This window comes from Salvelinus fontinalis, chromosome 16 (assembly GCF_029448725.1).
Source record: "Salvelinus fontinalis isolate EN_2023a chromosome 16, ASM2944872v1, whole genome shotgun sequence".
NCBI classification, from domain to species: Eukaryota; Metazoa; Chordata; class Actinopteri; order Salmoniformes; family Salmonidae; genus Salvelinus; species Salvelinus fontinalis.
The window spans coordinates 3,918,985-3,945,998 of NC_074680.1; the positions used below are offsets into that span (position 1 = coordinate 3,918,985).

At 40.7% G+C, this 27,014-nt stretch overlaps 1 protein-coding gene across 1 annotated transcript; it reads right to left on the bottom strand.

Annotated features, from left to right (window-relative positions):
* Positions 1 to 297: 297 nt before the first annotated feature.
* On the bottom strand, positions 298 to 26,901 carry LOC129812534 (bromo adjacent homology domain-containing 1 protein-like). The gene is made up of 7 exons (XM_055864168.1): positions 26,527 to 26,901; positions 13,498 to 15,153; positions 7,076 to 7,563; positions 4,811 to 4,970; positions 4,304 to 4,383; positions 3,432 to 3,523; positions 298 to 2,740 (listed from the first exon to the last, which is right to left on the bottom strand). Exons 2-7 carry the CDS (start codon positions 15,131 to 15,133, stop codon positions 2,551 to 2,553), a joined length of 2,646 nt encoding a protein of 881 aa, XP_055720143.1. The 5' UTR covers positions 15,134 to 15,153; positions 26,527 to 26,901; the 3' UTR covers positions 298 to 2,550.
* Positions 26,902 to 27,014: the final 113 nt, after the last annotated feature.

Consider the following 27,014-nt stretch of genomic DNA (forward strand, 5'->3'; position numbering starts at 1 on the left):
GGTAGAACTTTGTAATTTTTTCTGTAAAACTTTTCTTCCTTTTTTTTTTTCTTCTTTTTTTTTTTTTTTTAAACATATGTTGACACTGGTATGGTGCTGGAGATAATGAAAATGAGGTTGAAAAGTGGTGGAGTTGCCCTTTAAATGCAGAAAGATTTTTTTAAGAAAGTCAACTCCGTTCAGGACCTAGATAAGAGTCAGTTACTGATGTTTATTTGTAAGAACTTGACACAATGTCATGCACATGCAAAGATGAGTCAGACTGACTTTGCAATCTCATCAAATTAAACTCTTGGATTCCAAATCATATATTATTTATTCAATTTAAATATTGTTTTATATTACACAGGTCCATGTTAAATGACACAATCACTCTGTGCTATGAATATCCTTTCCAAGAATTCCCAGAAACTCCATGCTAAAACTTGTAACATATGCACATAAGAAATTTGGAATTCAGAGTTTTCTACATCGGGGAATGAGTTGAATGTGACATTTTACACTCCTTCTATTCCCTTTTTGGTAAATCCATTTGTTATCAATTAACAGAATTTACCAGAAAAAAATGGCATTTAAAAAATACATAAAATAACAATGTTGTCCTACTTTTCTTGGAAAGGGGATACCTAATCAGTTGCACAAGTGAATGCATTCAACCGAAATGTGTCTTCCACAAGGGATGCCTTAATCGACGTCATCGGCGCCCGGGAAGCAGATATTGTTAGGGGTTAACTACCTTGCTCAAGGGCAGAACGGCAGAGTTTTTGCCAGCTAGGGGATTTGAACCAACAATCTTTCGGTTAGTAGCCCGACGCTCTTCAACTGCTTGGCTACCTGCAGCCCATTGGACACTGAGTCCCCTGAGACAGGCAGGCACAACAGGCCATGTAAGACAAATCGGTCACATCTTGATTGGACATAAAGGAATCGAGAGTGTAAGAGATTTTTCTATGGCCGGTGAACTCTACATCAAGATACATCTCAGAAGCAGGCTTGTGTGTGTGTGTGTGCATTTATGTTGATCAGACAGGAAGCTTTCCCAGGAATTGTGATACCAAACGTTGATTCCCTCTGATCTAAGCAAACACACATGTAGATTAATACCCAGTGTGACTTCCATGATGACGAATTAGTTGCAGTTTCAGCCTAAAGACACAGTCAATCTCAAAATGGAACATGGATTAGTGCAAAGTAACATGGGAAGGGCCTGAGTGAATTTAGGAGTGGCTTGTACTGAACTGTAGCTCCACTGACTGACAACCTTTGGTTTAGACAGAAGGCGGGGCATTTGGTGCAGTGTGAACTGTGAATATATTGGGGCTTGCATCCCAAATGTGAACCTGCGGGTTGTAAGGCAAGTTCTGGGTAATGGCAGGGTGGGTGTTGGGTTCAAACACTTGTTCATTGGTCAATTCAAGGCAGGGTAGTAGGGGGAAAAAACATTATCTTGGGGGTGGCCCTTCCAGTTAAGAGTCACATGTGCTGAATCTAAAAAACCAGTCCCTTCCTTTCTGCCCTCCATTTGCACATTCATGCACGCCTCCGCCATATGCACAAATGTCCAAAAACTGAGGGAGATAAAATGATCAAAGTGATAGCCAGCAAGGCGGCCGGCTCCAGAGCGAAGTGCTATCCCAACACACAGCACGAAATGTTTGGAGTTTGCGCAATATGCATTCATTTGTGTCTGATTTTGAGCAAATACCAAATAAATTACCTCGCAAATTAAATGTAATCTGTTAACTGTTACTGGGGTTTATATCTTCTGAGACGACAAGGGGAATTTTTTTATTAGAATTTCCTGCTCATATAACTATTTCAATTATTATTTAAATGGTAAACATGAATTGCACGATTCAAGTCACAGGTGTGTACCAAAGTTAATGGGTTTATTTGATCACCTCTCCACTCTAGAAGTCCCCCTAGGAATTTCTTCAGCAGCACGTGACAACGGAGGACGTGACAACGGAGGGCACCTCTGAGTGAGTTGTTAGGTGCGAGGGGCTGGTTTGGGATTCACAGGTACTTTACCTCTAAGACAGTGCAGAGAGTGAGTCAGTGTTGGCAAACGCCTGGACAATTTCTCGCTTTGAAAAGTCCAAATAATTCACTCTTAAATTACTTAAAAAATAAATTAGATGTTCTCCATATATAAATACATATTTCTCTATGCACTTAAGCCAATTAAACTTTAAATTCAAGACTAAATCATTACAGATAAAAGTGTTAAGCTCACATATACATATAACCCACATATATATAGATATATACAGGCCAAGGAATGGGATGATGCAAAAATAAAATCATAATTTGGCAAAGTAGTAAAAACAAAAAAGGGGATTTGTGCTTGGGATGATAAAAAACATTTCCTCATTGACCAAGTGTGACCCACAGGATTTGCAAGAGAGAGAGAGATAGAGACATTGAGTAAAAACACTTCCAGACATCGAGACTTACTCGATGTATTCTGAGGAATGAACAAAATAGTGTCTTTTTAACCTCTTCTTTCACTGTTTAAAATCCTTCCTTCTACCACTGTCCTCATGAGCGCTACTGCCGGTTCCTCAGGATGCGCCCATAGCGGAAGTCGTAGACGTGGCGACAGACGAACACCAGGTTGGGGTCGATGTCCGTGGGCACACAGCGGTGGGCAGAGGTGCCGTATTCAACACAAGGCGGTACCATTCTGGTGGCACTTTCAGGGAGACCCTCCCCGCGACATTTCACGAAGGCACAAAATCTGAAATACCATGTCAAGAAGACCACCCAAATGCTTAAATGGAAATTCCACCGTTTTTCAACCTCATTTTCATTATTTCCAGCAAAATACCAGTGTCTACAAATGTGAAAACGGCACATTTCTATGTTTTGTAGAAAAATATATAACATTTAAAATGTTCCTCCCGATGGCCTCATTAGAAGTTAAACATTTGTGAAAACAGTGATTTTCAAAAACTGAGTTTCGCAGTGACGTGGAGAGCAAGAAAATACCCTCCCTCTGGCTATGAACTCGTTGATGGTTTTGAAAATCACTGTTTTTCGTACTTTTAATACTACCTTGTGATGACACAGAGAATAATTTTTTTTGTCTTTTTAACCGCAGATCATAGAAACACATAGTTTTTACATATCTAGACACTGGTATGGTCCTGAAGATAATGAATACGAGGTTGAAAAGTTGCGGAATTGTCCTTTAACATCTTAGAATAGCTCACAGAGAAAAATAAGTGAACAAATACAATGCAACAGATATAATGTTGAAAAGTGGCGGAATTGCCCTTTAACATCTTAGAATAGCTCACAGAGAAAAATAAGTGAACAAATGCAATGCAACAGATATAATGTAATTCAATCCACTCAACATCATGTGGCTCCCACATCCTATTGATTCTCACGCCCCAGCTCCCATCAGCGAAAAACAGACACCTTACCTACAGTACTGTGCTAACGTCAAAACGTAGCACTTGTCTTCAATGCAGGCCACACTGTTCTGGTCCTGATGCCGAGATGCAAAAATCTCATTCTGGAAACAAAGTCAGGTGACAAGGCGGAAGAAAATGATGCATGAATCTTCACTTATGAACCAAAACAAATACCTTGCTTAAAGGGATATTTCAGCAATTTTACATATGTACATGTATCAAAATATGTTATAACTGAACTATCCCTTTAATATGAAGAGGAATCTCATAACTATGTGTATCTGACATCATCACCAAGACCCACTTACCATCAGGAAAATCACACAGTCATGGGAGATCAAAAAAGTGTGTCTTGTTTTAATCCTAGCTAGTTATCCTTACAGAGGTTTTAGTAGAGCAAAGTAGGGCACACTGCAGCAAAATGTTTTACAGCAGGTCATGAAAATCTGTGTTTTCATTGGACAAGTTCAGTTAGTGCCTCCCTGTTTCAAAACGTTTTTCTCCCTACTAGCTCTCTCACACAACCTAGCTCTCTCGCAGATCATTTCCACTGGGCACACATTGATTGAATCAACGTTGTTTCCACGTCACTTCAATTAAATTACGTTGAACTAACGTGGAATAAACGTTGAATTGACATCTGTGCCCAGTGGGTTGTGAATAAGGCTGCTGTTTATTATTTCTAGCCTGGGTGAACAAAGTCTGTTTGTTCCTGAGGGATATTGACAACGGGAAGCCTGTCGCCTATTTCTCCAGGAAATACATAATTCAACGGAAGCAATGTGTTTGCCATCTCATTCCCTATGGAGAACCAGGCTGGGGCTGGACAAACATTGTGGATTGCAGCCACACAGTGTGAACTCAGCTTTCTGTGAACCCACCTCACAGTGTGTGCTGGGATTGCGCCCTCCCTGTGTGTGTTCTGGGCGGTAGTACCAAAACAGACTCATCATCATCTCTCCTGAGGATACACACAGACAGTGCAATTTTTAGAGTGATTAGAGGATAACTGAAGTTGTATCGAATTATGATGGGTAGGGATTCCATCCGGTGATGGGTAGGGATCCTATTCATAATATTTCACGTTTTGTCACATTCTCTAAATGATTATGCAGCAAACAATGGTCTGTTTAACAGACCTTGGTTCAAATGGTATTTGTTTTCATTCTAATGTTTTGAGCATTTGATTCCTGCCTGGAACAAAAGATGGGCAGGTTTTGTACTTTTGGGGCTATTCCATTAGTTTCATTGTGCAAGGCAAGCTCAATCTGAAGTATTTCAAACAAAATCAATACTATTTGAACCTGTGGGTCTATGGTTTTAAACATGGCTATAGTTTTCATCCATCTGTGTCAGTTTAAATTTGTGTAAAAAAGGCGGTGCCTCACCGGATTCTGAGTCTTCCCATAGGGCTGAGATTTTGGCTATGTAGGGCAGAGACTTCTTCCTGGGGCCAGAGCGCAGCAGGACTGTGTCTCGAACCCAAATGACCTCCCCATCCCGCTTGACCCCTTCAAAACATTTGCGCAACAATGTTGTCTCTTCCCCCTGGAAACATAGTCAATATATCACCATTGTTGCCACATACTATTAGCAATGGTATTAGTACATGCTAAGCACATGATGTGTAATAATATCATACATGCATACAGACAAAGTTTGTTTTTACAGTACTAAATATAATATTCTGTAGCCTCAGCTAGTTACCTTACAAGGTACAACCAATATCTCGACTTGAACTGCAGCAGATTTCCACAACAATTTTCAAATCGCAAAAACAATAAATAGGGGTAGGGATTGCTAGCTAGCTAGCAAACGTAGCTACGCACAATAATAACAAAGTAAATATCAGCATGTAAAGTAGCTAGCTAGCTGGAAAATGACCTAAACAAACTGCTCTATCCATTTAGAAGTCTATCTCACTGAGTTCAACTTGCAGTTCCTCTCTGCCCAGAGCGAGTGCAGAGTACTTTGCTATGGGAACAACGGCCCTTTCCCACTTTTCCCACAGGCAAACAGGGCGCATTGCGAGATGGTACATAAAAGGAGAAACTGAATTGAAAATTGGTGCACTGTTTAGATTGAGCACATCTAATCGAAATATACTTTGTTGTGACGATATAAACGGTTGAATGTGTTCTAGACCAGTGGTTCTCAACTGGTTTTGCCTCGGGACCCACATTGAACCCGGTTGTCTGTCGTGACCCAATATTCACAAAAAAATGATCGCCAAAACACAATCTGGAAACCTATACTGATCAAAAATATAGACGCAACAATTTCAAAGATTTGACAGTTCATTTAAATTAAAATAAATAAATTAGGCCATAATCTATTGATTTCACAGGACTGGGCAAGGGCGCAGAAATGAGTCAGCCTGGGAGGGCATAGGCCCACCCACTGGGGAGCCAGGTCCAGCCAATCAGAATGAGTTTTTCTCTACAAAAGGGCATTATTATAGACATAAATACTCCTCAGCACCCCCTCAGACGATCCCGCAGGTGAAGAAAAAGAATGTGGAGGTCCTGGGCTGGCGTGATTACACGTTGTCTACGGTTTTGAGGCTGGTTGGACGTACTGCCAAATTCTGTAAAACGAAGTTGGAAGCTTATGGTAGAGAAATTAACATTCAATTATCTGTCAACAACTTTGGTGGACATTCCTGCAGTCAGCATGCCAATTGCACACTCCCTCAAAACTGCACATTTTAGAGTGGCCTTTTATTATTCCCAGCACAAGGTGCACCTGTGTAATAATCATACTGTTTAATCAGATTCTTGATATGCCACACCTGTCAGCTAGATGGATTATCTTGGCAAATTGAGAAATGCTCACTAACAGGAATGTAAACAAGTTTGTGCACAACATTTGAGAGAAATAAGCTTTTAGTGAATATCGAATATTTCTGGGATCTTTTATCTCAGCTCATGAAACATGGGAACAAAATTTACATGTTGCATTTATCAATTATTTCAGTATATTTTAAATGCTATATTGATATTAAATGTAGCAATTACATGACAAGGGAACAACATTCCCACCACTTTTATTGTCAATAATTAAATTTTGCCCATATTATTGATGAAGAATGTTAATAAACTCATAGTTTGAGACCACAAAATCAACCAAAATGGCACTGCTAATAGCTCTACATTTAAAAATACTGTTATTAAAGAAAGATTGTTCAGAGATAAAATTATTTTAAAATGTAAATTCATTATAATTTCTTCAAACTTTCTACCTGGTTTAAGTCACTCAAGTTCAGACTGGAGTATGTTTTCATAAATATTATTATTTATTTTAAAAAATGACCACCGCAACCCATTCAAATCCTCCCACCAGTTGAGAATCGCTGTTCTAGACAAGTATGCCCATACCATCTATTGGCTGATTTGGCAATCTGGAGTGCAGGTAATTGTTTTAAAAGCGTTATTGAGTGTAATTCCCTATCTCCACTGACGAGAACCATGTACAGTACCTATGATGCGTTCCTACACGATTTCCTGATTTCACAGACGGACATATTAGAAGTTAAACCACAGGAATATTATTACTTTACCTTCTGATTAAACAAAGGCTTTCACCAAATTGACAGGAGTTTCATGATTTTTATTTCTGGGGGTGGATTATCCCTTTAACACAGCAACACATACCACAGTGAAAACCTCTCTCTCGAAAGGCACGCCCACGGGCAGCCAACCATTGGTTGCCCGGCGACGGGTGATCCTCTGCTGCTTGGCATCTCTGCAGGGTGCGAGGCCGGCGGGCCCCAGCTGCTGCTCGGCAGCTCTGCAGGCTCCGAGGCCGGCGGGCCCCAGCTGCTGCTTGGCAGCTCTGCAGGCTCCGAGGCCGACGGGCCCCAGCTGCTGCTTGTCTTGAATGTGGGGGCAGACGGACCACGAGCCGCTGCTCACCCCAGACAGAGAGCCGCTGGGTGGCTTGGCACTCTGAGGGTACTCCCGGACCACCTGCACCGGGACCTGCAGTTGGCTGGGGTCTGACAGAGAGGTCTGAAAGCAGGCCACTGATTGGGCAGCTGGGGGAGTGCTGGGGCTGGCGGGGAAGCCGGAGAGGGGCCGGGGTGCGGGGGAGGCTGGGACAGAGGAAGAGCTGTGGTCCTCCAGAGACGAGGAGTAGTCTTCTGTGGGGAAAATTGGAGCTGTCAAACACTGGAGTGATCAGTCTCTTAAACACACACACATGCACCCACACAAACCCTCACATAGACCCTCACAAAAACTCCAAACTCATCCTCTCCTTTCCTGTCATGGTGAGCCCACTCTGTTTCAGCACCACTGACATAGAAACAGCGATGCTGCATGCAGTAGAGATTAGAACACTGCCTATCTGTATCCCCTGTATTAATTGTAGCTGTGAGGCACAAGGCTGAAACAGCGGGCCACAAATGCACATCAGAATAACAGAGATGTCCATTTATTGTGGTCTGATGGACCACAGACCGGCAGTGTGGAATCAGAGAACTGGTTAAAGTTGATATGATACTGTAATATACAAAGTGATGCAGTCAGTTGAGGTCAAAGCATTTAATGCACCTTTTTTTTGTGAATAGCGTTTAGTCACCTATTACGCTAAATGTGTTTTTGTTGTTGTATTATAGCATTTATGCTACTTGACTCTCATCTCAATCGGCACTCATTTACCACTTCTGTTAATTCCTGGAAGTATATTATTACATAATCTGATGCATGATTGGATCTGTGCACAAAGGTCGTGGAGATGCTGTATTGTACTCTAATGTAATGTAGAGTCTTTAAAAAAAACATAGGAATCAACCAAGCTGTGGGGCAGCTTCACCTGACTATTAAGGCCAGCTAGGATGAGACAGGATACAATAAATGTCACATTATAATAAATTATCTCAATCTTGTTGTAGCTGATCAAGATGTCTTGATCACTTCTTTGGGGAAAAGGGTCCATTTCTGTGTCACTTCAAAGCAGGCGGTTCAACAGAGGCAACAGGACACGACCAAATACCAATTTACTTCAGCTAATAGCGCCTCTGACTGTGCAATGCCAATTATATACCATCTTGATCTGTAATCAGCCTACTTAATGAGGTTGTGAATGCTGCTGTGGTCCCTGACAATTAAGACCTGAACACAGACCAGCTGAGAACAAATTCCCTCAGTAACAGTGGTTCTGCTGTCCTCCTGACGCAGTGGCTAAAGGACAGTAAAAGGGGCTATGATACTTTGGGACTCCTGGTTGATAGTAACAACATGTGGAATTACGTCGGCCTGTCTTGTGTGTACAGTAATTCAAAATGCAAATCGCACATCTGAGCAATCTTTTTTTGCAGGTGCATGGTAACAGTTGAACAAGATGAAGGAAAAAGGAAACCGCACACTGCTCTTGATAGTATTACTGATCTTTAATAAGCTTTACGTATCGGCCTCACGGCCTTCGTCAGAGCTTTTGTGAGTTTTTTTTAATTAGCACCCTTATGTAGACCTCGCCCCACCCACATCCGTTCCACGCATCGAAAGGGGTTGGAGGCCAAGGAAAAACAAATAAGTGTTACCAAATATAACAATATGCATTTCACAAATATTCGAATAAAGTGTGTAAATAAGACGTATTAAACACATCTGTAAAACCACAATGAGGACATCGACCTACCGATCAAGTTTTCGTTCATCATTGGGTGTCGCTCTGGATAAGAGCGTCTGCTAAATGACTTAAATGTAAATGTAATTGGGTACATCGTACGAAAAACATCAGAGTAATCTTAAATAGGGGAATAATTCATGTTCAAATTCACAACTCTTATATATATAAGAGTTGTGAATATTATTAGTATTATTAATATTATTCATGTCACCTCCGCTGTCTGATATCTTAACTTTCTCTATGCCACAAAATCTAAAGGTATAAATGTCATGTTTTAGGTCATTAAAATGTACTGCGACTGGATAATCCCTGTCGTTTCTCCTGATTGAACTTTTATGTTCACTGATTCTCTGTTTGAGAGAACAAGAGGTTTTACCTACATAGCACAGCCCACATGGACATTTAATTATGTAAATAACATCGGTGGTGGAACACATAGTAATGTAATTTATTTGGAACCGTTTTCCTGTGTGTGGATGGCAGAAATATTCACACATCATCATATCGTTGCACTGTGTGCATCCTCTGTGGATGAAGCTCTTAATTTGGCATTTGGAAAAACACGAGATGAACTGCTACAAAAAAGACCAGCTAAAGCTAAAGAACACTCCGTAATGTTCACAACCACATAAACTTTGAAAAGTGGGAGGTGCGGTCAAGAAACACTGGCATATTTTATCATCGGACCCAGTTTTGCCGGCTGAATTTAAAAATCCACCATTTATAGGACAGGTCACAAGGGATTATCCAGTCGCAGTACATTTTAATGACCTAAAGCATGCCATTTCTACCTTTAGATTTTGTGGCATAGAGAAAGGTAAGATATCAGACAGCGGAGGTGACATTAATAATACTCTGAGTAAAAGAGTTGTGAATTTGTTGTGAATTTGAACATGAATTATTCCCCTATTTAAGATTACTCTGATGTTTTTCGTACGATGTACCTAATGATTAACGAAAACTTGATCGGTAGGTCTATGTCCTCATTGTGGTTTTACAGACGTGTTTAATACGTCTTATTTACACACTTTATTCGAATATTTGTGAAATGAATATTGTTATATTTGGTAACACTTATTTGTTTTTCCTTGGCCTCCAACCCCTTTCGATGCGTGGAACGGATGTGGGTGGGGCGAGGTCTACATAAGGGTGTTAATTTTTAAAAAAACTCACAAAAGCTCTGACGAAGGCCGTGAGGCCGATACGTAAAGCTTATTAAAGATCAGTGATACTATCAAGAGCAGTGTGCGGTTTCCTTTTTCCTTCATCTTATGTGTAAAGTACCAAGCTCTGCTACAAAGATGAACAGACCCTATATAGAGGACCACTGGAAGCAATTGGGATTTCGGAGTAACTACTTCAGTTGATCAAAGACCACAGCTTGGCATCTCTGCATGAATACTACTCAGCTTCAGTAGTAAATACAGTACATTCTATCTAAACCATCTGTGGTGATTACTCATACAACTAGTGGCTAGATACAGTAGTTAAGGCACTCCACTGACCATGTACGTTGAGTGGGGGGCTGGGATAAAGAAGCAAAGTTCAGCTCAGGACTGTGGATGTTAAACCCTACTAGGCTTTTAGACCCCACTGAATGAATCCGGAGAACATGACTGAACAAATTTCTTGTACAATGTTGATTCTTGCCTCCTATGTGACATTTCTGATTCTCTGTAACATTTTCCTATAACTGCCATTCCTGTGAGGAGTATTCTGAAGGTCAAAAGATGAGTATTCTCCACAGATTGTTGCTGGTTTGACTGCTCGACTTAAAGGACACTGAGCCATCTCAAACATGTGGTTAACACCCTGCAACTATCATGGCCCGTTCACATCATTATCACTGTATACAGTCACCTCCAAAATGAGTAGCATCCTTAATAAGGATGAGCAAAAAAGACTGTATAAAATAAATTTGACAAATACTGAGCTATATTGTAAACAAAAAAAAATACATTATTTTAGACTAATACAATTGCTCAGAGAAAGAGATTTTGTTTAACAAGTGATAAAAATAAATCTAAAAATTATTGGCACCCCTGTTTTCAATACTCCGGCAGCCTTCCCTTGCGAGGATAACAGCACTGAGCCATTTTCTAAAATGTTTTTTGAGATTGGAGACACATTGGGAGGGATCCTCCATTCAGAATATTTCCTAATCCTTGATATCCTTTGGTCTGCGCTTATGGACTGCCTTCTTCAATTCATTCAAACCAAAGGTTTTCAATGGGGTTGTAGTCCGAAGACAGAGATGACCATTGCAAAAATGTTGATTTTGTGGTTAATTAATCCTTTCTTTGTAGATATTGATGTGTGCTTGGGGTTGTTGTCGTGCTGGAAGAGCCACTCGTGGCCAAGTTGAACCTCCTGGCAAAGGCAACCAGGTGTTTTGGCTAAAATGTCCTGGTACATAGTAGAGTCCTTGCTGTCGTTGACCTTAACAAGGTTCCCAGGACCAGTGGAAGCAAAACAGCACCATAACATCAAAGATCCACCACCATATTTTAAAGTAGGTACCCAGCTAGCTGATTTTGTTCCTTGGAAGCTGTGGGAACATACGTTTTTGGTTTCTCACTAGTTCTGGGAACAAAGCCATAAGTTTCCTGACTGGTAAAACAGATTTTTTTTTTTTTTACGTTCTGAGAACTTACGCAAACATTTTGCTTGTTCTGTCAATGTTAATTCTTAGGTTGCAGGTAGATTCTGATAGTGTTTTACTATGGTTCCCTGGGAGGCTTTATTAACGATCTGAGAACAGAAAGTATAGGTTATTTGAAGTTAACTATTAAATTACTTTCTGAGAATATGTTTCAATAAGACTTTTAATAACACAGCTAGCTTAGGCTAACTGCTTTGAACTCCAAGCACACATGGAAATTCATTTGCTTAGGCATTAATCATGGAAACACATTTATTTTTTATTGTGGCACTATGTCAGTGTGATTTGAACCTATGTTCTTCTGTTCTCTATCTATGGAATTAGTCCACTGCACCACCAGGATGGAGATAGCATGGAATGTTTTTTTTTTTACTTATACAAAGCTGTTCATTTTTGTGTATTCAAACAGAACCCATTTCAAAGGAAACAAGCACTCATTAAGATCAGGTGTGGCCAATTAGTGGCTGTGGCCAATTAGTGGCCACAGCTGAAAACACTTAACAAGATAGAGGATCGAGATACATGTAGTATTGTTGATGCTGAGAACAGAATGTATATGTTTTTAAATAATATTTTTTGAACGTTCTCTGAACGTTACTAACGTTTTCTTATGGAAAGTTTTCTTAACTTTCTCAGAACAATTTGACAACAAGACTTTAAATATAACCATGAGGAAACCTGTAGGAAATGTTATGCTGAGTTACTGACATTTCCACAGAAGAACATTGTTTCTAATGTTCTCGGAACAATGTGAGAACATTCCCAATGTCAAACCAGTTGTAAAGCATTCCCAAAACATTATCAACATTTTTATTAAATCCAACCATGTTTGAACTTTTAGGAAACTTCTGTTAAAGTAATAAAATACCAAGAAAATAATTAACCACACTCTCACCAAGCTCTAAGAAACGGTTCTCAGAATGTTATTTGCTAGCTGGGAATGAGTTTCTTTTCTGAATACACATCATGCTTTTGTCTCCAAACTCACCACTGGTGTGCGTGGCCAAAGAGCTCTATTTTCACGTCATCTGACCATAGGACTGGTTCCAAACCAAGTGCCAATGCGTTTAGCGAACTCCTGGCATTTACAATTGTTGGTTGCTCTTAATAATAAAGGCAACCCTTCCAAAGAGCATATTGGTATGGAGGTGGTGAATGTAATTCTCCAACTTTGGCCCTTGGTTTTTTCTTTGCCTCCAGAAGCATCTTCCTCACTGTGCGTGGGGACAAGATACACTTGCGTCCAATACCAGACAAGTTTAGCACTGTTCCACTGGTTTTCAACTTCTCAATTGTTGCGGAAAGAGTGGTAAGTGATATATTCGATATTTTTGCAGTTTTTTTTTTTCTCCCATTGCCTGATTTTTGAAGGTCAACAACCATTCATCTCTTTTCGTTTGTGGATTCTTTGCCTTTTCACATGATGAATGACAAATATGTGTGTATTACCTCATTTTTATACCCCAGTGAAATAGGAAGCCATGGAAGGCCACAATACAGTTCCTTAATAAACTGAGATTTCATTTTTAAAAGTAGAATGTTAATGCAGATATTATTTATAATATTCTTTAGACGTGCCAACAACTTATTTGTTTTACTTACTTGTTTAGCAAAATCTCTTTCTCTTAGCAATTGTCTTTGTATAAAATAATATAAAAAAAGCATATAATATAGCTCAGTATTTGTATCATTTATTTTATACAGTATTTTTGCTCATATTTATCAAGGGTGCTAATAATTTTGGAGGTGACTGTACCTATAGGCATTTCTGCCTCCCCTTACCCATCTTAATCTTGTGGCTGCAGCTGGAGCAGCCTGCGTTATAACAGCACCTCCTGCTGGCTAGGGTCGGTACTGCTCTATATGCGTATCCACTGATTTGGCAGGATTCTCCATAGCAGTAGACCGGGTGGACGATTCCTGAGGGTTGAGAGCCTGTCGGGGACAGCAGCTTGGGGCTCTGAACCTCACCAGAGCACAACGTGATGGGGGCGACAGAGGAGGGAGGGTAGGGCATGGGGATGGAGCTCACGGAGGTCATGAGGGTAGAGGAGGTTTCATGGTGAGAAAAGTGGACGTAGTAGCCCGAGAAACACGGGTAAGGGTGGGGGCTTATGGTTAGGGCATGTGGGTGGGACAGGGAACGGGGAGAGGGGAGGTAGCTATTGGAGAGCAAACGCTCCTCAAGTTTGTCTTCGCCGAAGCTCTTCTGGTTGAGGAACAGGGCCAGTTGGTGACAATACTCCACTGACCTTTCTTGGGAGCAGCAGTAGAAAGAAGGAGTCAACTGCGTCTCGACCTGTTCCTTGACCTGTTCCTCCTTCACAGACTTCATCGGGTAGCCCAGCAAGGCTCGACACTGGAAGCCAGATCTGATGGAGCCGTTCCCCCATGTAATACCCTCGCACTGGGGTTCGAGGTGGAATGACTCCCTCTTATAGAGATTACAGCATCTCTGAACCAGCTGTGGATGGGTCTGGGATTTCCCGTGTTGGAGTTTATGATACTGTTGCTTCTTTAGCTTGGGGTGCAGCGACTGTTTGGTCCGCAGTACTGCACTCAGTTGCTTGCAGTTGGTCTTGGCCACCCGGTGTTTGGCTTTGAAGGAGGTGCTAGTGATCTTGAGCAAAGCAGCAGCGTTGAGGCTGGCCTGACGCCGGGGGGTGGGACCGTACAGACTTAGCAGATCCATGGACTCCATCTTCATAGACTTTTTGTTTTGTTTAGAACTTCCAGTTACATAAATGTCTGATTTTGCCACTTTAGGACCCCTTGGGGTGTTGTGTCCCAAAATTACTGCATCTTTTGCCAGATTCCCATTGGACTGTAGCTTCTTTGTGAGTCTGGTCGCTTGAGGATATTCTCTATATAAGAGCAGACTATTCACAGCCTCCGCATTCAGAGAGGCCAGTCTCCGTTTGCGAGGCTCCACGACAGGTAATGTGCATAACACTTTTGATTGTTTGTTTAATTCCGGCAATTTCCGATAAGCTTTGAAGGTCTTTTGTCTAGACTTGCAGGGCTTGGTCCTTCCACACACCAGGTTATGGCTCCCTTCCTCTTTGGTCTCTATTCGACACTTCAAGCAGCTCGCCTTGTCCTCATCACCACTCACCTCCAGACGGGTGAGAAGGACGCGACAGTCGAGGGTGTCCCCCTCACATTGATCCAGTGTCCTGGCCCTGAGAGGGTACAGCTTCCTGTCCTTCTCCTCCTCCTCCTTCTCCACCACTCGCAGATCCTTGCACTCTTTCGCTCTGCCCCTCTTGATCTTCTTGGGCCTCCCTCTTTTTAGTTTTGGGCGATCGGGCGGGGCTCCCCCCACCATGGCCTCAGCATGTGGCACCCCCCCTACCTGCTCCCAGGAGTTACCGGGATGGTATCTGCTCAGAGAGTCCTTCTGTCGTGCATGGGTCATCACATCCCTTCATACAGACCCTGGGGGAGGAGACATAGAAATATCAATGAATGGGGAGTTTTTTTGCAGAAACTTAGCCGACATGACAGTGAATGCACGCCCATTAAGAAAGTAAGGGCTCAATACAGTTTTTATTATGGTACATGTTCGTGAGAGTCTCAGCTTTCCATAGTGAGGTCATATTAGTTTCTAGCCCAAACCATTACGACGCTTTCAACACAGAGGGGATATGGGTTTTAAATAAGCCACAAGGTCAGAAGGGTACTGCTGCTGACTTCCATAGGCTCATCTCAGTAACCGGGAAAACCACACACACACTCACAGTAACTGGGAAAACCACACACACACTCACAACACACACAATATTGAGTCATGGAAAGCAAAAACTTGCCCTATGCTATTGTGTAGTTCCAATCATGCTTAAGTGATTCGGCAGGTAGCTTAGCGGTTAAGAGTGTTGGGCCAGGCCTCCTGAGTGGCGCAGTAGTCTAAGGCACTGCATCGCAGTGCTAGCTGTGCCAGTAGACATCCTGGTTTGAGTCCAGTGTCGTCCGGGTTAGGGGAGGGTTTGGGAAAATATATATTTATAATTATTTATTATGAACACAACTAATACAAAAAAACTGAAATATACAAACAAGAGTACATAAACCTAACAGACAGCGGTATTACATATCAAGATTCATTTTGAATTTGTTAAATACTTTTATGGTGCGTATTGCTTTTTTGTTTTTACATTTACTGATAATTTCAAAATAATATTTAAATTATATCTTAAATAATGTGAAGAGGGGTTTGTTATAGACAAAGAAACTTCCATGAAAAATAAACAAATTAACAATGAAAGTTAAATCAGGGTCCACATCAGGGTCCATACATTTGTTATCAATAGCTATTTTAAATCTGTGTGTAATAAAGGTCTTTACAGGGTAGATTCTATGGATGAGTTTGTATGATACTTCTTTCACCTTATTAGATATACAATATTTACCAGATAACAACGAAACTTTGTTCCAGTTCACTTGTCCTAGGGCTGCATTCCAGTACATTTTTGCAGAGGGAATCGTAACAGTTTCCTTATATACATGTTATTACATTTATAGTTTAAAATGTAAATTCCTTCTAATTGTATTGAGGCTACAAAATCCTCAATAGTTGCACTTGGAATATTGTTATATTTTGGGACCTTTGGGGACAGCTCTAACAACAATTTGATACTCCTCAGGAGTGAATGTAACATTGTGTGTTGTAATAAATTCTGGATAAGTTGTCCATCATTATTCAATAATTGTTTAACCCAAATAATGTTGTGGTCAAACCAGTTCTGGAGAAACAAAGACTTGTTTTTGTATTTTATGTATTTATTATTCCAGATTGTATACCTATGTGGGGAAAAATTGTGTTTGTACATGAGGTTCCAAGTTAGAAGTACTTGTTTATGAAAGTTTGCAAGCTTAATAGGGATTTTACCCATATCAAAGTTGCATTTGAGTAAGAATTCTAGACCACCAATCTGTTGGAATATTAAATTAGGGATGATATTCCAAATGCAATCTTTATTTCTTAAATAGTTTTGTATCCATTTAATCTTAAATATTATATTGGAGCTTTTAAAATCCAGAGCATTCAACCCTCCCTCACATTGGATGCTACATATTACTGCTTTTCTTAAATAATGAGGTTTATTCCTCCATATGAAGTTAAATAATTTAGTATCAACCATTTTAGTTACTGACAGAGGAACATCCAAGGCAAGGGAGGTATAAACGAATCTTTGGGATGTTCTTGTCCCATCGCACACTAGTGACTCCTGTGGCAGGCCGGATGCAATGCACGCTAACACGGTCGCAAGGTGTACTGTGCGTTTCCTCCGAAACATTGGTGCGGCTGGTTTCTGGGTTAAGCGGGCATTGTGTCAAGAAGCAGTGCGGCTTGGCTGGGGTTGTGTTTCGGAGGACGCACGGCTCTCGACCTGAGTCCGTACGGGAGTTGCAGCGATGGGACAAGACTGTAACAACCAATGGCTACCACGAAACTGGGGTAGAAAATATATATTTTTTAAAGAGTGTTGGGCCAGTAACCGAAAGGTCACTGGTTCGAATCCCCGAGCTGACTAGGTGAATGTGCCCATGAACAAGGCACTTAACCCTAACTGCTCATGTAAGTAGCTCTGGATAAGAGTGTCTGCTAAATGACTAAAATGTCAAATTCATCAATCATCAAGCTTAACACTGAACAGACTGGGACTGTGTATTCAATGGAAAAATATTCAAATCATATGCTTATTACAACCTCTTAGAAGGGCAAAGATACTACTTTAACATCTACAGTGCATTCGGAAATTATTCAGACCCCTTGACTTTTTCCACATTTTGTTATATTACACCCTATTCTAAAATTGCTTAAACTTTTTTTCCCCCCTCATCAATCTACACACACTACCCCATAATAACAAAGCAATAACAGGTTTAGAAATAATTGCAAATTTATTACAAATAAAAGACTGAAATGTCACTTTTATATACAGTACCAGTCAAAAGTGTGGACACTTACTCAAGGGTTTTTCTTTATTTGTACAATTTTCTATATTGTAGAATAATAGTGAAGACATAACAACTATGAAATAACACGTATGGAATCATGTAATAACCAAAAAAGTGTTAAACCAATCAAAATATATATTTATATTTGAGATTCTTCAAAGTAGCCACCTTTTGCCTTGATGACAGCTTTGCACACTCTTGGCATTCTCTCAACTAGCTTCATGAGGTAGTCACCTGGAATGCATTTCAATTTACAGGTGTGCCTTAAATAAGTTAAGTTGGAGAATTAATTTCCTTCTTAATTCGTTTGAGCCAATCAGTTGTGTTGTGACAAGTTAGGGGTAGTATACAGAAGATAGCCCTATTTGGTAAAATACCAAGTCCATATTATGGCAAGAACAGTTCAAATATGCAAAGAGCAGCGACAGTCCATCATTACTTTAACCTCTCTGGGATATGTGGGATGGTAGCGTCCCACCTGGCCAACATCCAGTGAAAAAGCAGAGCACCAAATTCAAATGAATTACTATAAAATTAAACTTTCATGAAATCACACATTCAATATACCAAATTAAAGCTACACTTGTTGTGAATCCAGCCAACGTGTCAGATTTCAAAAATGCTTTACGGCGAAAACAAAAATGCTATTATCTGAGGATAGCACCCCAGCTAACAATCACAGACCATCATATTTCAACCCTCCCAGCGCGACACAAGACGCAGAAATAAAGATATAATTCATGCCTTACCTTTGACAAGCTTCTTCTGTTGGCACTCCAATATGTCCCATAAACATCACAAATTGTCCTTTTGTTCGATTAATTCCGTCGATATATATCCAAAATGTTTATTTTATATATATATCCAAAATGTTTAATTTATTTGGCGCGTTTGATCCAGAAAAACACTGGTTCCAACTTGCACAACGTGACTACAAAATATCTAAAAAGTTACCTGTAAGCGTTGTCCAAACATTTCAAACGGCTTTTGTAATACAACTTTAGGTATTTTTTTACTTAAATAATCCATAAAATTGAAAACGGTTCAATACCGGAGGAAAACAATGTGTAGCATGCTTTCTGGTCACGCGCCTCTAACAAACACTACACTTCACTGGAGCCTCATTCTGGATATTGGCTACTTCTTAATTTCTCAAAGGAAAAACGTCAACCAATTTCTAAAGACTGTTGACATCCAGTGGAAGCGATAGGAACTGCAGGAAGGTCCCTTAGAAATCTGGATTCCCAATGAAACCCATTGAAAAGAGAGTGACCTCAAAAAATTGTTTTCTGAATGGTTTGTCCTCGAGGTTTTGCCTGCCAAATAAGTAATGTTTTAGTCACAGACATGATTCAAACAGTTTTAGAAACTTCAGAGTGTTTTCTATCCAATACTAATAATAATAATATGCATATATTAGCATCTGGGACTGAGTAGGAGGCAGTTTACTCTGGGCACACTTTTCATCCAAACGTGAAAATGCTGAAAATCATCCAAATGTGAAAATCGCTAACTTACTCTCATGAGGACCGCCACAAGCTCATCATTAAGCTAGAGGCCCTGGTTCTCGACCCCGCCCTGTGCAACTGGGTCCTAGACTTCCTGACGGGCCCCCCCAAGGTGGTGAAGGTAGGAAACAACATCTCCACGTCACTGATCCTCAACACTGGGGCCCCACAACGGTGCGTGCTCAGCCCCCTCCTGTACTCCCTGTTCACCCATGACTGCATGGCCGTGCACGCTTCCAACTCAATCATCAAGTTTGCAGACGACACAACAGTAGTAGGATTGCTTACCAACAATGACGAGACAGCCTACAGGGACGAGGTGAGGGCACTCAGTGTGGTGCCATCAAAACAACCTCTCACTCAACATCCTAAAAACAAAGAATATGATCTTGGACTTCAGGTAAGAGCAGAGGGAGCACCCCCCTATCCACATCGACGGGACAGTAGTGGAGAAGGTGCAAAGTTTTAAGTTCCTTGGTGTACACATCACGGACAAACTGAAATGGTCCACCCACACAGACAGTGTGGTGAAGAAGGCGCAACAGCGCCTTTTCAACCTCAGGAGGCTGAAGAAATGTGGCTTGTCACCTAAAACCCTGACACACTTTTACAGATGCACAACTGAGATGATCCTGTCGGGCTGCATCACCGCCTGGTACGGCAACTGCACCGCCCACAACAGCAAGGCTCTCCAGAGGGTGGTGCGGTCTGCACAACGCATCACCGGGGGAAACTACTTGCCCTCCAGGACACCTACAGCAGCCGATGCCACAGGAAGGTCAAAAAGATCAACAACCACCCGAGGCACTGACTGTTCATGGCGCTACCATCCAGAAGGCGAGGTCAGTACAGGTGCATCAAAGCTGGGACCGAGAGACTGAAAAACAGCTTCTATCTCAAGGCCATCAGACCATTAAACTGCCATCACTAACACAGAGAGGCTGTTGCCTACATACATACTTGACATCATTGGCCACTTTAATAAATGGATCACTAGTCCCTAATAATGCTACTTTAATAATGTTTACATGTCTTGCATTACTCATCTCATATGCAGATTCTGTCTTATATACCATCTACTGCATCTTGCCTATGCTGCTCTGTCATTGCTCATCCATATATTTATATGTATATATTCTTATTCCACTCCTTTACTTAGATTTGTTTCTATTAGGTAGTTGCTGTGGAATTGTTAGATATTGCAGCACTATCGGAACTAGAGTCACAAGCATTTCACTACACTCGCATAACATCTGCTAACAATGTGTACTGTATGTGACCAATAAAATGTGATTTGATTTGAGGAAAGGAAGACTCAGAGTTACCTCTGCTGCAGAGGATAAGTTAATTAGATATACCAGCCTCAGAAATTGCAGCCCAAATAAATGCTTCACAGAGTTCAAGTAACAGCCACATTTCAATATCAACTGTTCAGAGGAGACTGAGTCAGGCCTTCATGGTCGAATTGTTGCAAAGAAACCACTACTAAAGGACACCAATAAGAAGAAGAGACTTGCATGGGCCAAGAAACACTAGCAATGGACATTGGACCGGTGGAAATCTATCCTTTTGTCTGATGAGTCCAAATTTGAGATTTTTGGTTCCAACCTCTGTATCTTTGTGAGAGTAGGTGAACGGATGATCTCTACCTGTGTGGTTCCCATCTTGAAGCATGGAAAAGGAGGTGTGATGGTGTGGGGGTGCTTTTCTGGTGACACTGTTGGTGATTGATTTTTAATTCAAGGCACACTTAACCAGCATGGCTACCAAAGTACTCTGCAGCAATATGCCATCCCATCTGATTTACGATTAGGGGGACTATCATTTGTTTTTCAACAGGACAATGACCCAAAACACACATCCAGGCTGTTCAATGGCTATTTAATCAAGAAGGAGAGTGATGGAGTGCTGCATCAAATGACCTGGCCTCCTCAATCACCTGACCTCAACCCAATTGAGATGGTTATGGATGAGTTAGATCGCAGAGTGAGGGAAAAGCAGCCAACAAGTGCTCAGCATATGTGGGAACTCCTTCAAGACTGTTGGAAAAGCATTCCAGGTGTAGCTGGTTGAGAGAATGCCAAGAGTGTGCAATGCTGTCATCAAGGCAAAGGGTGGCTACTTGGAATCTCAAATATATTTTGATTTGTTTAACACTTTTTTTGTTAGTACGTGATTCCATATGTGTTATTTCATAGTTTTGATGTCTTCACAATTATTCTACAACATAGAAAATAGTAAAAATAAAGAAAAACAGTTGAATGTGTCGGTGTGTCCAAACTTTTGACTGGTAGAGTTGGTATTCAGACCCTTTACTCAGTACTTTGTTGAAGCACCTTTGGCAGCAATTACCGCCGTGAGTATTCTTGGGCACACCTGCATTTGCAACACACCATGCTTCACCGTAGGGATGGTGCCAGGGTTCCTCCAGACGTGACGCTTGGCATTCAGGCCAAAGTGTTCAATCTTGGTTACATCAGACTAGAGAATATTGTTTCACATGGTCTTAGAGTCCTTTAGGTGCCTTTTGGTAAACTCCAAGCGGGCTGTAATGGGCCTTTTACTGAGGAGTGGCTTCTGTCTGGCCAATCTAACATAAAGGCCTTATTGGTGTTGTGCTGCAGAGATGATTGTCCTTCTGGAAGGTTCTCCCACCTCCACAGAGGAACTCTGGCGCTCTGTCAGAGTGGCCATCGGGTTCTTGGTCACCTCAATGACAAAGGCCCTTCTCCCCCGATTGCTCAGTTTGGCTGGGAAGCCAGCTCTAGGAAGAGCCTTGGTGGTTACAAACGTTTTTCTTTTTAAGAATGATAGAGACCACTGTGTTCTTGGGGACCTTCATTGCTGTAGAAATGTGTTGGTACCCTTCCCCATATCTGTGCCTCGACACAATCCTGTCTTGGATTGTGACAATTCCTGACAATTCCTTTGACCTCATGGCTTGGTTTTGCTCTGACATGCACTGTCAACCTTATATAGACAGGTGTGCACCCACCAAATAATGTCCAATCAATTCAATTTACCACAGGTGGACTACAATCAAGTAGAAACATTTCAAGGATTAATGCAAACAAGATGCAACTGAGCTCAATTTCGGGTCTCATAGCAAAGGGTCTGAATGCCTACAGTTGAAGTCTGAAGTTTACATACACCTTATCCAAATACATTTAAACTCAGTGTTTCACAATTCCTGACATTTTAAAAGTCCCTGTTTTAGGTCAGTTACGATCACCACTTTATTTTAAGAATGTGACATGTCAGAATAATAGTAGAGAGAACTATTTATTTCAGCTTTTATTTATTTCATCACATTCCCATTGGTTGAGAAGATTACATACACTCAATTAGTATTTGGTAGCATTGCCTTTAAAATATTTAACTTGGGTCAAACGTTTCGGGTAGCCTTCCACAACCTTCCCACAATAAGTTGGGTGAATTTTGGCCCATTCTTCCTGACAGAGCTGGTGTAACTGAGTCAGGTTTGTTGGCCTCCTTGCTCGCACACGCTATTTCAGTTCTAACCACACATTTTCTATAGGATCTAGGTCAGGGCTTTGTGATGACCACTCACATACATTGACTTTGTTGTCCTTAAGCCATTTTGCCACAACTTTGGAAGTATGCTTGGGGTCACTGTCCATTTGGAAGATCCATTTGCGACCAAGCTTTAACTTCCTTACTGATGCCTTGAGATGTTGCTTCAATATATCCACATAATTTTTCTACCTCATGATGCCATCTATTTTGTGAAGTGCACCAGTCCCTCCTGCAGCAAAGCACCCCACAACATGATGCTGCCACCCCAGTGCTTCACGGTTAGGATGGTGTTCCTCAGCTTGCAAGCCTCCCTCTTTTTCCTCCAAACATAACGATGGTCATTATGGCCAAACAGTTCTATTTTTGTTTCATCAGACCAGAGGACATTTCTCCAAAAAGTATGATCTTTGTCCCCATGTGCAGTTGCATTTTGTAGTCTGGCTTTTTTATGACGGTTTTGGAGCAGTGGCTTCTTCCTTGCTGAGTTGCCTTTCAGGTTATGTCAATATAAGACTTGTTTTACTGTGGATATAGATACTTTTGTACCTGTTTCCTCCAGCATCTTCACAAGGTCCTTTGCTGTTGTTCTGGGATTGATTTGCACTTTTCGCACCAAAGTACGTTCATCTCTAGGAGACAGAACGCATCTCCTTCCTGAGCGGTATGATGGCTGCGTGGTCCCATGGTGTTTATACTTGCGTACTATTGTTTGTACAGATGAACGTGGTACCTTCAGGCATTTGGAAATTTCTCCCAAGGATGAACCAGACTTGTGGAGGTTTACAATTTTTTTCTGAGGTCTTGGCTGATTTCTTTTGATTTTCCCATGATGTCAAGCAAAGAGGCACTGAGTTTGAAGGTAGGCCTTAAAATACATCCACAGGTACACCTCCAATTGACCCAAATTATGTTAATTAGCCTATCAGAAGCTTCTAAAGCCATGACATCCTTTTCTGAAATTTTCCAAGCTGTTTAAATGCACAGTCAACTTGTAAACTTCTGACCCACTGGAATTGTGATACAGTGAATTATAAGTGAAATAATCTGACTGTAAACAATTGTTGGAAAAATGATGTCCTGACCGACTTGCCCAAACTATAGTTTGTCAACAATAAATTTGTGGAGTGGTTGAAAAACTAGTTTTAATGACTCCAACCTAAGTGTATGTAAACTTCCGACTTCAACTGTATGTAAATAAGGTTTTTCATTTTTTTTATTGTTAATAAATTTGCTAAAATTTAAAAAAGACAGTTTTTGCTTTGTCATTATGGGGTATTGTGTGTAGATTGATGAGGGGAGGGGGACTATTTAATCAATTTTAGAATAAGGTTGTAACGTAACAAATTGTGGTAAAAGTCAAGGGGTCTGAATACTTTCCGAATGCACTATATGTCCTCTCTGGCACAGAACACTTGAGTAAATTTTCCTTCACACTCCAGAGAAGCACAACTTTCCACAGTGGCCATTCATATCTTAGACTCACTGAAGTGATCATCCATGCCATACAATCCAGAATTAAGTATTTTTTCCAATACTGGCTGAATGGAGATAAAACCTAAAAGCTGATATGATCCATAGTCTGCTTGAAAAACTCTAATAGTTACTGTCTAAACGGACATTATTTAACTGCTTTCTCTTATGACAAGTCCTGTTTTCTATCAAACAGATAGATGACTATCATAAATCAGCAACCATTCATATGTTGGTGTGACTACTAAGCAAACAATTTCCTAACAATTAGCCTACCCACTGAAATCAATGCAGAATAACACACATACCTCTAAACTAACTAGTCACCCCCAGTACAGGTAGTGGGAAATTCTTATGACATGAATGGAGATGGGGGGTTTTTACGCACAAATGAACAACTGGTCTTAAAAACAATAACAAGACTACAGGAGCTGGATTCTGTATGAAATACCACTTTGTAACAGTAGGCTCTATACACACCAACGGTATGGCACTTTATGGGACCCCAGCCTGCCATTCTATGGATTTAGTTTTCTGTTATTCACACAAATTCCTCACACATCAGTTAGAACAGAGGTTTGATGTAGGCTACATTAATTGCCTTTTGGAGTGCAGAATACCCCTTGTCTATATGCATCATATGCATGATTGCTACCAAATGCAAGACTCTTACAGATGTGGGTTCACTCAAATACGTGCCTTTTACTGAGCCTGCCTTGAGTGTAGGTGGGGTTTGCACATTTGGGACTATTCCATTGAGTCCATTGTGCCAAGCAAGCTCAATCAAGTGCAGTATTTGAAAGAAAACTAATACTAACTGAACCCAGGTCTGGTCCTTTTTTTCTTCACAATATCATTGCACTGGTTTCCTCCAATCTTTCACAACCAAAGAGCAACCTTTGCAACACCCACTACTGAGTCAAGATATGAATAAGATATGACAACAAAAAAAAATTGAACAGATGACTGTGGTTCTGGTCATCTTGTTTTCATATGTTATAATCATTTCATTTACAAATCAATACTAAGATGTATCAAGAATATAATCCCAAAAATGCAATGTTATTTTCCTTCTAAAAACAAGCCAACTCTCTGCATGATGTTATTCCTTCTTCAGCATTTTCCTATTCTATAGCAGACGTACATGTTTTACATGACAACCAGAATAATGCTCAATTGACTTGATTCTGGACTGCATTTCTAGCCTTCCATTTCCAAACATCCCACAACTTAAAGGGACATTATTTCCAGTGGACTCAGAGGACCATGAAATGCAATACATCAGAAAGACCATTTTTATTTAGAGATAATGAGGGAACAGAAGGGGACACTTTGAATTTCTGTCTATGGATATCAAATCAAGTTGCTTCATTGGGATAAGACAGCAGGCTATGGAACGAATGAAGTGTAAATGAAGCACGTTGTTTTCTACAGAAATGTTTTATTGAAAAAGAAAAAAGCTATGGATAACTTGGATAAAGAAAACAATCATAATATTAATATTATATGGTCTATGATATGTCATATCATATTATTTTTAACTTTCAATAACACCTAAAGTTGGACTTGGTACAATATTTAGTGTAACCCACAAAGCCTACATTAAAATAATAATTGGAGAGATGAGGGTCCCAGGTAGGCTAGCAGAGCGTTTGGCCAGCGTTCGGTAACCAAAATGTCACTGGTTCGAATACCTGAGCCCGAGAAGGTGAACAATCTGTCGATGTTCCCTTGAGCAAGGCACTTAACCCTCAGTTGCTCCAGGGGCTCCGTTCTACTATGACTGACCCTGTAAAACAACACATTTCACTGTACCTATCCGGTGTATGTGACAATAAAACATATATATTTTGTAAACCGACCTTCCGTTACAGTGCCGTTCTCATAGGGCGTATCACGTAAACCTGAATTACTCTCATATCTATCACGGTTCTGGATTTACCAGATTAATTTACCACCATGAGCAACGAGGCTTTGAGTTTAGACCGCCAACTCACACATGACTCAATGCGTGTTCATTATTAAGATGGGCGATTAGCCTACTAATCGAACATTTAGCCTAACATTATAGTCAATCTTTATAATCCGGTTAAACCCAAATCATGAAATTGATAATGCACTATTACAAATCTGTTCTAAATTCTTGAGTTCGACTCCCGACACGGGCTATTCTAAGGCTATACTATAATATCAGAAGTAACGGTTCAGGTGGATGCAGGCAAGGAATAACCATGATATCTGACTGCAAGCATAATAAAGCAGTTACATGTCATTACAACGTATCTCACATAGGCTATACATTAAATATGATGCATTATGAGCTATATCATTTTACCTTAGGACACGATAGATGGTCGATTTGAGTCCACTCTTTACTTCAAATTACACCTTTTTATAAATGACGAACAGTGTCGACGTGTAATTGAGAAATATAACGAGCACCCAATAGAGCTGAGACATGGTAAAACGGTGACCTACTTCCGAAGTGGCATGCTAGAGATGATATTCATGCGCTGCATTCGCGAGACTGCTGTTGCGCTGGGACAACGAACAATATCGTTCCAAGAGCCACGAGTTTCACAATGATAACTTATTATCGAAGTATACGGACGTCAGAATTAACTACACCAGTGGCAATATCAATCTGCTCTAACTGCGACGGAGATTCTTTTCTGCACAAACTTGCTGCATGAATCAAACATGCTTCACGAGACGCAGCCGCCCCAGACTATGAAGAAATCAATATCAAGCCAAAACTTTGTTGCAAAGTGTGTAATTAAGATTCTTCCTAAATCAACCCCGATCGGGAACAACTCCTTACTA